This window comes from Pseudochaenichthys georgianus, chromosome 5, assembly GCF_902827115.2.
Source record: "Pseudochaenichthys georgianus chromosome 5, fPseGeo1.2, whole genome shotgun sequence".
Lineage (NCBI taxonomy): Eukaryota > Metazoa > Chordata > Actinopteri > Perciformes > Channichthyidae > Pseudochaenichthys > Pseudochaenichthys georgianus.
This window is the reverse complement of record NC_047507.1, coordinates 12,000,021-12,015,112: the sequence shown is the minus strand read 5'-3', so window position 1 is coordinate 12,015,112 and position 15,092 is coordinate 12,000,021. Positions and strand designations below refer to the sequence as shown.

Genomic DNA, 15,092 nt, shown 5'->3' with positions numbered 1-15,092 from the left:
GCAGGAGGTGCATGGTTCTCCAGACCAATCACGCTTTTTATTTACCAAGCTATTTTGCCACCGGTGACCCAGGGTGAATTCAAACAGCGCTGAGCTGACATGACTCAGACTTGTTTCCTTCCTTTCAGGAAGAGTTCTCAGGCTAACAACGAGGACACATTGCACTGCAGAGATTGCGCGACACTCCACCTTGTTTACACAGTGCACTCGGTACACTATTATAGTGTGCACTGTATATGTGTGGAAAAGATGCGTATCCTCTCACAGAACTAATCATGAGCTGCTGCATATTCAGAGTTGCCTCTACATTTCTACTGCACAAACAAAGGTGTAACTGTATGTACATATTCTAATCTCCTACTGGCTTTTCACACCAGCTTCTATTTACTACTTAAACATTTGTCACCCTCCTTTAAGCCTTCTCAAAAACCCAAAGCCATCCTTTGCCTCGCGTCCTGCTAGCTTCTCCCCCTCCTTCAGGGCCATTTTCACCTTCAGGCCTGCAGGCCCCATCTGGTCCCCTAAAAACAGGGACAACTCCCTGGTTGTGAATGTTATGTATTGTGTGCCCTGACACCATGTATATTTATACTTTAAGATGCTCCAGTTCCACCATGGAATGGATGTAATGTTCAGTTGAGTATATCACAAGCCCTCAGCTGCCACTGCTCAGAGAACAACACCAGAGCCACTGAGAAAGAGCAATGATCCAAGGCTTAACAGCAAGTATACCGTGCTCTATTTCTGGTGTCTCATTGCCTGCATGAAACCAAGCCATACACCAGCCAGTATATGATTTTTTTTTTTTATAGTGGTGAGTCACGGTGGCACAATGCTTCAAGCCTCGTCTTACCCCTCTCCAGTTTTAGGTTGTGTGCTGACTTATTTAGCTGCTGTCAGAACACCTCGCATCAGATAAAGTTCATCCTCCCAGGCCAGCGCGGGCTGTCGAGGAGGCATTGTGGGGGAATAGGACTCTCACCCATATTACCTATGTCAATGCCGGTCAGTCACAAAGACCTGAATAGGTCACAGGTGTAAAGGTTATAGCACATGTCGCATCACAGACACAGGTGCCGTTTCCGAGCGTGTTTCAAGCTGGAAAATACCGCAGTGCAACTTTATTTCACTCTGAAAATGTATCCCGTGGCTTTCGTGAGGTGCTGAGGAGAGGCCAACAGCTCTGGCTCTCAGGACTAATGCTACATATTCGCTTATTCTTCCCTCCAGCCTCCATATCAGTTTAAAGAAGCTTTTAACATTCATGCGAGGGCTTTAGCATCGCTATCATTACCTGAAAATGGGCTTTCACGAATAAGCAGGCGAAAGGCTACAGCAGGAGCGAGCGTTAATGGTAAATCACCAACTGGAGGGCCCTCTTGGCTCCCACAGAGAACAGATGTATTAACATTTATCTCTACTGAAAGGCTTGTTGAATCGTATATGCACTTGGAACAGGAGATACATGAATGTGTGACACACAGGTGCACATATAAGAGGTTTTATTGTCCCAGTGCTATTGTGTAACTGTTTGCTCTGATTTTCTGTACAATAAGTCCTCTTATCTCTTTTCAGTGGAGGAACCATGTTGACCATTACTGGAACCAATCTTGCCACCATCAAGGAGCCCAAAATGAGAGCCAAGTATGGAGCTGCCAAGTCAGAGAATGTAAGTGGTGGACCCAGACACCCGCACACAGTTTTTATTGACAAAACAAAAGACACACTGACTTGACTTGACAAGTGTGTTGAGTGAGACCAATATAGACACACAGGTGTCTCTCTCTCTCCCTTACTGTCTCTCCGCTGTCTTCCCCCGCTGTGGAAAAACTGATTTTCAGATGTTGCACACTCTCCTGGGACACAGACAGCGGCGCACACACCTGACCCGCCGGTCAACCAGCCAAGGGCCCATTTTTCTGTTTGTTTTTGATGTTGAATTTCCTTTTAGCAGTTTAACCTTTAAAATGTCAACCAGCAATAAAGCGGCTCCGGCAAATCCCCCTCTCTTCACCTCGCACCACGGGGCTTAGCTAACCTTTCTCTCACTCTATACTGAAAGTAAAAATATCCCTTCTTTTTCCTTTGTCCCCCTCTCTGCAGTAATTTTTACTCCGCTTGGTTAATGTTTCTGTTGAACTATAAACACAGTTCTGTTTTGTTTCTTGATTTTTACACACGCTTTGTCTGTGAGGGTGTTACTGTGTTGACAGGTAGAACATAATGTAAGGCTATAACATGCTGAGAAACTATTCAAAGGTCTGTTTAGTCGCACTGTATTATTGTTAACAGCTACTGGCTGACCTCTCCTGTTTCTCCGATAGTCATTACAGTCCAATTTGTCGAGTGATTTAAGCGTCGAACCCCACGGGGGATTTCCAGATGATATCAACACTGATTAGAACACCGCTGTTATTAAGCCAGCCTCTTCCTCATTATGTCATCACTCGTATCACATTACCCTGTTAGCCATCATATACAGATACTGTTTATTATGTATTTGCTTATTATTATTTTAAAATGTACCTTGCTTGTTTATGTCTTGAATGATTTAGAAAGGTTGAAAGTTAGGAAATGAAATCAAGTCATGTGACTTTATTTAAACGTTTGTATATTTTCCCCCTCTTCTCATTCCCTGCCTCCTTTTCACTATCCTCTTACCTTCTTTCTCTCCCGTCCTGCCCTTCTGTAGAACTGCACGGTTGTCAGCAACACGGTGATGGTGTGCCTGGCGCCCTCTGTGGCCGCAGCAGAAAAAGGTTTCTCGGATGTGGGCAGCAGTCCTGATGAGATCGGCTTTGTCATGGACGACGTGCGCTCTGTGCTGGTGGTAAACGAGACTTTCAGTTACCACCCGGACCCCGTGTTCGAACCTCTGAGCCCCACGGGCATGCTGGAGCTAAAGCCCAGCTCACCACTCATACTCAAGGTAAATTGCATTGTGCTCTGTGCATTGATCTGTTTGGGCCTGGTCTCTACCTGGCTTTGCTTTACATCCATCACATCTTTTCTCTTTCAAGTCTCCTCTTCAATTTTCTTCGATTTTTTTCTTTAGCTTTCCTTCACATTTTTTCTTCCTCTGTCTTTACCCTTTTCCTTTCTTAATGCCCTCCCAATCCACTTTTGTCTTTTGTTCCTTTTAGCCTCTATTCTCGCAACACTTCTCTGATTTTATTTTCTGCTGTCTGTCATCTCTCCTTTCACAGTATAAAGAACCAGATGGCTCTAATTGCCAAGTGGATGGTTTTAGGGTGAATTCTTTGGTGGTGTTGCATTAAATCTTATATCAGAGTTACTCTGTCAAAGGAGTGAAATACATTTCTTAAAACCCACTGAGATTCGAGGACCAAAAGGATGTTTATTAAGTGTTAGTACTGTTCTTGTCATGTTTAGTAGCCTCGGCATTGTTAACAAAATATTTTTGAAAATGCTGCAACAACCTCCCAGTCAGCATCCAACACAACTGATAAGAGGCTGTCAGACATTTGAAATGATGTGCTCCAAACGTTCCTGTACAGACACTTTGCGCCCTCCTTTCTCTTGCTTTAAGAGTTTTTCTTTCAACACAACCGCCCTTCGGATGTTTTTCCACCTTGGAAGATGTTATTTCTTCACCTGCTTCTTCCAATTGGGTTTGGAGACCTTTAAGAGAAAACAAATCTCTTCCAAAGCGCCCCTTTAAAATCAGGTGCAGGAAAGGAAAGTAATGTTTATAAATGTGTTGCTGTGCCACCTGCTCAGATTTGTATCAGCTATCTTCTGAAGAGAGACTTCATAGCCATGTTTACTCTAAGCCAGAGGCAGAAAGCTTTTAAATCCAGAGTGCATTTATAAAGGCTAAGCCCCACCCACCCACGCTGTCTTTTGTCATTTAACCTCTCCCCTCGAACTTCCAAGCATCGGCAGCAAAATAGAAAATGATCATGCAATTTCATGGAAAAGAAAAGCCTTTTTTCTCTAGACCAATCAGGGTGGAGTTTAAGAAATAAAGAATCACGCCTTTCAACCCTGTAACTTTAAAAATCATTCTTTATTGAAAAGCTCTGATTGCCCCACCTCGCTCCGAGTAAAGAATTGCAGAAATAAGCAGCGCAAAAATGGCATCCTATTAAATGATTGAAGGAAAATCTGACATTTTCTCAGCAATTATGTCGTCCTACCCTGCAATGCAATGCAAAGCGATTTCAGATGAGGAGGGGGAGGAAGAGATGGGAGAGGAGAAGAAGAATTTCTGTAGATTTTATTTAATGTAATCCTTTTTTTTGGCAGCTCTTAGCCAATAGATTTGGATCAAATAATCTTATGGTTATTATATTTGCTACACAAGTATATAGTTATTCTTTTTCACTGAGGAGAATTGTCAGAGACTTATGAAGGAGTAAGGAAAAGTAGGATGTCCAGAGGATTTTCATGATCAGCCATTTTCGTGCAATGTCTCCAATGAAAAGTGTAAAATCACTGTTGCTATGACTACCTGCAGTTTAAAGCACCTTGCACAATGTGGCTGAATTGTTGACGGACACGTTCCAGCCAATCAGAAACAAATGTTTTTTTCCACAGCAAAACTCATAGTAACAGTGAATCCTTTTGTGCTGATTATTATTGTATTAATGTGAACCTATATTTCGACCATATGTAAGTAAGTGAAACATGTGTGTGTCTGTTTCCAGGGCCGTAACCTAATTCCTTCAGCCCCGGGAAACACCAAGCTGAACTACACGGTGCTGATCGGGGAGACGCTCTGCGTACTCACCCTGTCCGAGAGCCAGCTGCTGTGTGAATGGCCCAACCTGACCGGAGAACATAAAGTCACTGTAAGTACAAATGTAACTTTGTCTAGAATGACTGTTTGTATGATTTCCCCATTGTGGGTTTGGGTTGTCCCACAAAGCAAATCATCAGACCATATGGGGAAAGGTTTGGATACAGCCATAAAAAAAAACGAGTATCGTCTGTCTTTTTCTGTCTTCCTTACCTGTTATTTCATCATCCAGCTTGATTATGTTGTCTTGCAACCTCATGTCTTTCAGTCGCTCAGCCCATCTTCTTCTATAGATTTCAGTGCAGTTTCCGCTGTGCTATTCATCTCCCCCTCTTTATGTCAATCCACTTCCTGCCTTCCCATTCATTCATCTCATTATTTCCTCCCCAATCCATCAGTCCTAAATCTCTTTAATTACTCTAGATTTCTCTTCCCCATTCATATATCTGCTCACACACAAACACACACACACACACACACACACACACACACACACACACACATCTCTTACACCTCTAGCGGTGTTTGCGACTGTATTTATGTCTTTGAAGCTTTTGGTCGGGCTCGTTTGGCTACTATCCTCCTTGGGATTTGAGCGGTATTGATATTCAATAGAGACCAAAAAATGGCTAGTGGGCGTGAGAGGTCTGAGTCTATTTTTACCCTTTTCCATTTGGTATTCCATAGATGTGAGCCAGTTGAATATGGAATAAAAGAAAAAGAAGACGGGAGTGAAAAAGCATATCCCAACGTTTTTTTACTCACGTGTTCTGTAAGCCATAACTGTTTCGATATGGTGGAAAGTCGGATGTGTGTGTGACTGTGTATACTTGTTCCCTGGTTCCAAAGACAGCCCCAGGGCACAGATGTTGCCTCCCCCAACCCAGATATAAAGGCTTTAGGGAGTTTTGGCCTGCACTTGGCTCAACTCGACACAGCTTGGTTTGCCAGTATAAATGCAATGTGGGATTTAGCAATAGTGCCTTGCAGAATTTATTATTACTTTATTGGATTTATAGCAGTTGTGGCCAGGTGTAGGCCTAAAATTGCCTGTATGTGGAACTGTAGCTCTCGTAGATACAGATTAATTAAAAAATATAATCCTGTATGATGTTCACATTTCATTTTGGCAGCAGCATCTCATTTATTTTTCTACTTTATGTAACGCTGAGTGAAAATGGCTTACAGCTTCAGCTTGGAACCCTTCCTAATTCTGCTGCATACAGACCCACATCATTTTTTTATGTGGTCTAACATTTGTGTGTGTCTACTAGGTGCGTGTTGGAGGCTTTGAATACTCTCCGGGGACGTTGCAGATTTACTCAGACAGCCTGCTCACCCTGCCCGCCATCATCGGTATTGGAGGAGGTGGCGGCCTGCTCCTGCTGGTTATCATTGTGGTGCTGATTGCCTATAAGAGGAAATCACGGGATGCCGACCGCACCCTCAAACGCCTGCAACTGCAGATGGACAACCTGGAGTCCAGGGTGGCACTTGAGTGCAAAGAAGGTGAGTTACGACCATACTTGATCATCAACAAGGGTGACACTCAAACCAAACAAATATTTTCATATTTCTTTTTTTTCTCTCCAAGTTTCTTTCCATTTTTCCTCCCAAATAACTTACCATGTCCCAAAAAGAAATGTCTGTAAATCGGTCTCTCGCTGCAGTTTACCTTATAAGCGGCACAACTCCCATTCAATAGTCCATTCCATTTCTCCCTTTCTTTTCTTTTTTCTCTTTCACTCTCTATTCCCCCTCCCTCTCACTGCTACCCGTCCCCCTGCTGTGAGGTGGCAGCAGTGTGTGTGTGGCCACCAGATGTTGGCTCTCCACCCCATGAGAGAGCTGCCTGGCTAGCCTTACTAGCATCCACACTGAGAGAGGGAAAGGGGGAGATGGAGGTTAGATAGATACAGGCACAGAGGTGGGAAAGTGAGGGGTACTAGTATATTAGCATATATTCATTTGGCACCAAAGGAGCATGGATCCAGGGAGAGTCTAGTGATGCTGCTACTGGTTTGTCTGGCAAGAGAGAGAGAAGCAGATGGGGAGAAAGAGAAGGAGAATACTGATAACCATGATCATCACAATACATTTTTTATGAGACCACTTCACTTGTTGCACTGTAAACATTAATATACTGTTACAACATGAATACACTGTTACTAGTGCAGATGTTTCTGGAGCACAAACATATAGCAAACAATATTAGCTAAGGCTCCATATTCAAGGATAATCCTTTGTATAGATATTTGTTTAAACAATGAAGCATTGCATTCAATACATTTCAGAGACAAATACAAAATGGTCAAAGTGAATGCAACCATGGCCGAGAAATCCTCACTTCTCTATTATGGGTAACTTTCAAAAAGGCCTGATCCGACACCTCCCATAATGCAACTTGTCTTTGTCTTTTATGTTTGATCTTTAGTGAATGTAGCCTTTTTCCAGACTTTAAAATTGCCTACGGCTGTGAACAAATCAGAGCTTTGGTGGCATGATCAAAAATGGTGACATCATCGATTTAACAGAAATAACAACTCAGAAGATGACTGTGTGCGCGCGCTTCCCACCACTCCCCCTGACACTCAGGTCTTCATGCGTTGCTCTTTTGCAACTACTCACAATCACACACATACGCACACACACACACACACACACACACACACACACACACACACACACGTACACTGCAGGTCATACAGTGATTGGCTGGGGTCTGTGGCAGTGAGTCCAAGTGCCCTGACCCTGTCTGTCCCCTGCCGTCACCACTGTCTTGAAGACGACAACAGGATGGATGGGAGGAGGGGGTACAAAGCAAGGGAGATTAATATGGAAGACAACTAGAGAGAGGAGAACGGGAGGGGAGGTGGGCAATGAGGAAGGATGGATAGGATGATAATAAGGAGGGAAAAAACAAGAGCGAAAGCCAATAGAATCTAAAGTAGAGGAAGAGAGAGAAGTTGATCTGAAGATAGTGGGAGATAATTGGAGGTGGATGAAGCAACCTAAATATTGGATTGCAGATGGCGCTGGTGAGCAACTAAGAAGACAACATGGAGTGAAAAGGACAAGGGAATAAAATATGTGGGTTAAATGAATAAGGGATGAATGGTAGTGTGTAGTGAACCCCTTCTTTCCAAGTCCTGGGCTCCAAACAGAAAAGTATTGAATATATAGATGAAGTAAAACATAAATGATTAGAAGAGATGTGGCAGGCAAGGGAAAAAGAGACTGATTAGTGATGCCGAGAGAGACGGGTGGCACGAGTGAACCTAACAAACAGAAAGATGGAGAGATGACATGTAGCAGAGGAGAAGCAACCATAGGGGAGAGGGAGGTGACCTCTACGATGTCACTTTGGAAGGAGGAAGAAAAAGAGAGATAGGAAAAAGGGAATAGGGTGACACAAGCCATCTGTTAGTCTGGGCTCTGGTTTGTTATTTGTTTTGGTTGTGTATCCATGTGTTGGTGCGTTGTGGGTGACACTATAGGGCACACACAGTGGAGTTAATGAAATCATGGAGCTTTATGTTTAGTATTTACAAAATAGAAGCAAAGCAGTACGGCAAGATATATTCACTATTGTATGGTGTGTGCAGGAAAGGATTGTATCCCATTTGTTCCCTCTCGATGTGACTTGTGAGGCCACTGGAGTATACAGAACGGGGTCAGAACACACGCTCGCTGGGAACGGAAAATGTGTAAAAACACTGACACACGGACTCACATTAATCATCTGGGCACTAGGTTATGTGTTCAGCTGTGGGGCAAGACAAGAACAAGTGTGTGTGTGTGTGTGTGTGTGTGTGTGTGTGTGTGTGTGTGTGTGTGTGTGTGTGTGTGTGTGTGTGTGTGTGTGTGTGTGTGTGTGTGTGTGTGTGTGTGTGTGTGTGTGTGTGTGTGTGTGTGTGTGTGTGTGTGTGTGTGTGTGTGTGTGTGTGTGTGTGTGTGTTCACATGCTCAAGTTCCTGTGTGCAATTCCATCCTGAACTCCCCTCCAGCCACTGAGAACCTCAGCATTGCCTCCGCCCTGCTCTCTGCTCTCAGCACAGAGCGATAACATGAGGCTGCTTCACCGCTGCTCCTCCACACGCCTCCATCTCCTCCTAACTTCTCACCTGTTTCCTTTTGCTGCTCTTAAACATGCTGTTGCTGCCAATCAGATTTACTGAGGCATGCATGGTCAATGCAACATAAAGAGAGGCTGTACATTGCACATTTACCCAGGTGTTATAAGTTTGATTATAGTGCAATGTTAAGCTTTTTCTTTATGTATCTCTTTTGTGCGTCCTGTTTCTTAATTTCCCAATTTTTGGGGGAGAAAAACAACTATTACTTGATAACACAACCTTTGCATCTAAATAAATGCTTATTTGCTACTCACCTTTTCCAATTGATAACACACAACATTGTTTTAACCTACAAGACGATTGGATACAATGCGATCGATTTGATAGGATAATAGCTTATTCAGATCAAGTCTGAAATGTTACTTTCCATTACAGCTTAATTTGCACCATCAACAAGGACAAATGTTACTGAGCAGAACTTTTTCATAACAAGTGCGTGTTGGCACCTGAGGAGAATGCAACATCCCAAACAGAAGCCTGATTATACTTTTTCAGAATCAAGAAAATCAATGCTGTAGGCTATAACTATGTAAAACAGTGTTTTTCATTTGTGTGCAATTTAAAGTCTATATTAAAACAAAACTTTCATCCTGCAGTAAACAACCCTTATAGTATAATATATATGTCTAACCATTACTCGTCTTGTTGCACAGCCTTTGCAGAGCTGCAGACAGACATCCATGAGCTGACCCAGGAGCTGGACGGGGCAGGAATCCCCTTCCTGGACTACCGCACCTACGCCATGAGAGTCCTCTTTCCTGGGATAGAGGACCACCCAGTGCTCAAGGAGATGGAGGTACGGGTCAGTAGAGAGCACTCCGCTCACTTTCTCACATAAATACTCACTGGGAGAACTCAATGTTTGTTTGGATACTTCATTAGAAATGGTCTAATTGGACCAAGTAAGGAATCTGGTAAATACATGGGGAAATCAACCGTTTGATGAAGATCGTGGTTCTTTTTCCAGGATTTTTTTTTTTAAACTAATTTCTACAATTCAAAAAGGTTACAATGTTCTGTTATCTGTATTAGGTATTGATATAGGCTTTTAAGAGGCGTTCAACATGTTGAACTCCATGATTCATCCGCATCAATTTAACACAGTCTCTGTTAGAGGAAGGGAGAAATCAATCAATACAAGTGGGAGTTTTCAGGAATTATTCGGGAAGATGCATCATCCAGTATCAGAGGTGAACCTGAACATGCCCACCAAACTTATTTTATCTTCAACTGCTCTTTAGAGAAAGAGAAAGAAAAGGTAACTTGGTTGACAGAAGCTCTTGTAATGCAGTGAAGGGAGCGAGCACTGTCCGAGCCCCTAAGACTCTGCAGGTGATGTATTGCCTCTACAGGACCAAGCCTGTTTGAGGCTCATGAAGAAGCAATGTTCACCCATTCAATAAAACACTCTCCTCTCGACTACTGCTCCCTTCTCACGAGGGAACACTCCATCACTCGCGTGAAGCCCGGCTCTGTGGACCCTGTAACGCAGCATGGATTTGTACTTCCATCATTTCTGTATATACATTAGACTCTCATCACATGCATCACGTAGAAATGCCCCGTTGACTTGCATGCAAGGTGGCGGCTGCAGGGAGACATGCTGTATCTGCGTGGGCCATCAATGGTATTCCAAAGGGAAAGTGCAGCGCGACATTGGATTTTCATTTGTATGGCCCACGCAATCACAGGCCACAGTAGTGCGCTAGCAAGCAGATCAATTTCTTATTACAGAGTGAAGCTCACATTCTCACTTCAGACCTCCGTTTCTCTCCCTCAGAGGGGGAGACCTGCCCTGTGCTCTGAGAGAAGAAGAGAATCAGTAAAAAGAGGGGTTGCAGTGTGGAAGGGAGAGAGAACTGGGATACAGGAGAGAACATTGAAACAATAAAAGTGCGAACCCTTAAAGCCTTGTTTCTCTGGATGCATATTTGAGATTATCCTCTCCATTTCCTGGTACATGTTTTGTGTGTGTGTCTGCATGTTGCCCTTTTGCCAATATTCCCTTTATCTAATATTCCTCCTTCTAACTCATACTCATCCATTCCTCAACTAAAACTCACATCCTCCTTTCAATCCTGATCTCAACCTCTTCGCTCTTTTCTATATCCCTCATTTGCCCTTTTACAATTCGTGTGCATTCTCTTTCTTATTTTCACTTCTCTCTATATTTCCATCCCTCTCTTCCACTACATTCTCTGTCTCCCCTTCATGCTGATGTAACCCTACCTTCATCCTTACTCCAAACAACCCCATACCTTTTTATTTCCCATATCCTCATGTTCTCTCCTCACACTCCTTCTCCATCATCACCTCTGTTGCGTCCTTTCCAGGTCCCCGCCAACACGGAGAAGGCCCTGACACTATTCGGCCAGATGCTGACCAAAAAGCACTTCCTGCTGACCTTCATCCGCACCTTGGAGGCGCAGCGCTCCTTCTCCATGCGGGACAGGGGCAACGTGGCCTCCCTCATAATGACGGCGCTGCAGGGGGAGATGGAGTACGCCACGGGGGTCCTCAAACAGCTCCTGTCTGACCTCATCGACAAAAACCTGGAGAGCAAGAACCACCCGAAGCTCTTACTCAGGAGGTACAGAAACACACATGCACAGATAGCTTTCCCACTAAGCCATGTCCCTTTTTTTATACTAAGTGGGACATACTGACTGCTTTGAGGCATCCGTGAGAAAAGCCCCTCTGAGGGAATTAGCGCTTCTTTCAAAAAGGACAGAAATTCAACAAAGAAGCACATAGTTATACTCACTTTAGTACTAAAATAAGAACAGAATTGATGACAACATGATAGAAAAAGAGAATATGATGCTGTGTGATAATGTCAAGCTTGTAATTTGTTCCTTTTTTCCTCTGAATAAAGTTATGGAAGACAGGGGACTGTGGGCTTTTAGGGGCCGATGTGACGTTACCTCTTCTCTATCTCTCAACCATGTCCCTGTCAGAGAGGATTACACCCCTGAGCACACACCCACTCCCAATGGAGCTGCAAACAGACACTCTCACACACACAGTGAGAAAGGTAGAAAGGGGAACAGTGCAAGGGATGGAGGGGATGTAAAGGAGAAGAAGGGGAGCATTTACGACGGAAGGGAAAGAGAGAGATGGGATTGGTAAAAGGGGAAGTTGTGCGGAAGTGGAGGAAAAGATGTGAGGTGACAGCGAGATAAAGGTGGATGGAGGAAAATGGTGATTGACAGAAAGAGAGGGCAACATGTCTCGAGGGGGACTTGGGCTGAAGGCAAATTGATGGAAGGAGAAACATGGATGGAGAGAGAAGAGGAAGGAAGAATAGAAAAGGTGCAATATGGTGGAAGAACAGATAGGCAGAGGGAGAAAGAAAGAGCTCTTGCAGGGCAGGAGGAGACACACATATTTAAGGAAAGACACAATTAGAGAAATGGCCTGTCTCCAAATAAATTGGAATTAGACATTAAATGATAAAAAAAAAAGTTATGTTTTCTTTCTCCTCTGAGAGATATTTAATTAAAAGTCTAATCAAATAAATGACTCTCAGCCAGTGTGCCTGTGTGAAGCCTTTTCCAATCCCCTCTTGGGGCGTACGGTCACAACACGCTGTCCCTGCTAACTACACTAGCCTCGGGAGCTGGCGTTAATAAGCTCTGCAATTATAACACATGCTTCACCCTGATTTGGTATTTTTCCTGCAATAGATAGACTTTAGAACAGTTTTATTTTTAGACATAGTACACAGAAAAGCAAAGTAGAAAGACTTAATAATCTGCTCCCATGTGGATTAACATCCCTATGGGTGAATAGCGCTCTTGCAAAGGATGCTTTCTGTTTGCTTTGAACGTTATAGACTCGCTGTGTGTGTCCAGGAGAGCTGCATCATCACTCTAGTGGCGTAGTTTCCTGAAATGAGATGAGATTAAAATGCGCCTACTATCGTGTTCCTGACATGGCCATAAGCGTGTTCTGTCCAGGTGTATTCGCCTCCACCGTCCTCCATTCCCTGTAGCCTCATCTTTCAGATATTTTGCTGACAGCCATGAGAAACAAAAACGGCTCCAAATACATCAAACACCGCTCAGCAGTCAAAACTGGGAAGCTAGCGGAAGCGTAGGAGTTCACGTCTTGTTCCTGCTACGGGCCCTCACTGGTTCCATTGGCACATTGGCCTAGTTTCCTGTGTTTTCCCTTTCTATTTCTCAGCTGTCTAAAAAAAGGAAGAAATCAGTGCAAAGTTGACAAGAACAAATCTCCCTGCGCCGTCATCTCTCAACAGGATACGCCTTTCTTCACCTTTTCACACCTCGTGCTGTGCTAATGACAGGAAGACTAATATTAACACGAGTGTGGGCATGTGGCCCAGTTAGACAACTCGGTAACCCAGCAGCAGAAGGCTCTCGTGTGCACCCCCCATTCGTCTTAGAGTAAACAAGGAATGGATAATTAAGCAGTCTTGCCGTTTCCCCCTAATATAAAAAGGAAAAGATGTTAGAAAGCGAGGAGGTAAATCTGAGGACGATGACGGAGAGAAAGAAATAATCACTTGTTTTCCCGCAGAACCGTTAGCGCCGGTCTCCCTTTCAGCTGTTTAACAAATTAGACGCAATAAGTCCGTTAATTACAATGCCTTTTAATTGCTCTGCTTTCACTCGCCCGGTTGTTCACGTGTGTCCGCTCAGGAGCGTGCGGAGGCTTCCCTCATTACACGGCAGGTTTGTGATTAACGAGAGGAGTTAGCGAATTATACTAATTGCTTTATTTTCAATGAAGACGAGTGGGTTTTGCTTGAAGGAGCGGGGGGGGGGGGAATGTTGGGGGTGAAACAATGAAAGAAATGCAGGGGTTTGTTTTGGCAAGTTAATTTGTTTGCATTTGAAGATGGAGGGTGGGAGTAAAGAAGAGCAATGGAAAGGGCTCAGCTGTTTGAAGGGTAACCGCACAACCACTGATAATGCAGCATGTTCTCTTTGATGTGCCGGCGCCTCTTAAATGCCTTTTCCCCCTCATGATGAAAGCGTTGGTTTATGCCCAGAGATCCTAGCCCGGGGGGGATGGGGGTTTGTTTGGGTTCTGTGTTGAAACAGGGACGAGACATTTGGGATGACTCCAACACCTCAGACTGTCTCGTGCAGAGGTGCTTCTTAAAAAGATAAATGTGTTTGTTTTTCCCCTCCTTACTCTGTTTCCTTCCTTTCACTGTCAATCTCTTATTTAATTGTCCTATTATTTTTCCCTCCCAGGACTGAGTCAGTCGCTGAGAAGATGCTCACCAACTGGTTCACCTTCCTGCTTTACAAGTTCCTCAAGGTAAAATAGTCCGTCACACAACAGGCAGCCACACACTAGTTTGGAGGCAATACTAACACCGCTTTTGTTTGAGAATAGAAAAATGCTTCACTAACACACACACACACACACACACACACACACACATTCACAGCTGCAGCATTAGATAAGGCAGAGGCAGCAGGATACCTATCCCTTACCTCCGCCTTTCATGTGGTAAATTCTCCTTCCTCTGAATTGAGGAAGCTGCGGTGTGAAGCGCTGTTCACACACAGCTGGTGGCGTTGTTGTGATTGCCGTAGCCTGTCGCAATAACCTGTCCTCTCTTTGTGTCCCTCACTGGATTCTTTTACAGCCGTGTGTGTGTGTGTGTGTGTGTGTGTGTGTGTGTGTGTGTGTGTGTGTGTGTGTGTGTGTGTGTGTGTGTGTGTGTGTGTGTGTGTGTGTGTGTGTGTGTGTGTGTGTGTGTGTGTGTGTGTGTGTGTGTGTGTGTGTGTGTGTGTGTGTGTGTGTGTGTGTGTGTGTGTGTGTGTGTGTGTGTGTGTGTGTGTGTGTGTGTGTGTGTGTGTGTGTGTGTGTGTGCCTTTGTGTGCCTTTGTGTTTGTATCCCTTTTCAAAGCTTTGGGGCTTAGCAAAAGAGGAAGGCAAAGATCTTACACAAATGCATACTCTTATTTCTTTGTCTGTCTGTGAATTATTTCTCCTTTTTGAATTCTTCTCCCTCTGATATGGAATCAAGGAGACTTATTGAGGCTTAAACGGTGTTGAATTCTTGTTTCCACACACACGTTCACTAAATGCAAACATCGCTGCAACTAATCAGTTAGCAGCGGGGCCTTAGACCCCCGCCAGGACAGGCATTCCGGTGGACAGCGAACCAGCCAAGCCCCCGGGGGTCCCAGTTAGCATCTGTGTGTGTGTTG

General features: G+C 44.1%; 1 protein-coding gene across 2 annotated transcripts in view; it reads left to right on the top strand.

Moving 5' to 3' along the window:
* LOC117446307 (plexin-A1-like) overlaps positions 1 to 15,092 on the top strand; it is a 190,996-nt gene that overhangs the window by 162,756 nt on the left and 13,148 nt on the right. The window contains exons 17-23 of one of the 2 annotated variants that reach the window (XM_034082457.1): positions 1,576 to 1,669; positions 2,693 to 2,929; positions 4,671 to 4,814; positions 6,037 to 6,271; positions 9,552 to 9,694; positions 11,232 to 11,488; positions 14,124 to 14,190. In XM_034082457.1, the coding sequence (XP_033938348.1) occupies positions 1,576 to 1,669; positions 2,693 to 2,929; positions 4,671 to 4,814; positions 6,037 to 6,271; positions 9,552 to 9,694; positions 11,232 to 11,488; positions 14,124 to 14,190 (1,177 nt within the window). Of the gene's footprint in view, positions 1 to 1,575; positions 1,670 to 2,692; positions 2,930 to 4,670; positions 4,815 to 6,036; positions 6,272 to 9,551; positions 9,701 to 11,231; positions 11,489 to 14,123; positions 14,191 to 15,092 lie in introns of both variants that reach the window. The other variant, XM_034082456.1, reaches the window with a different exon arrangement.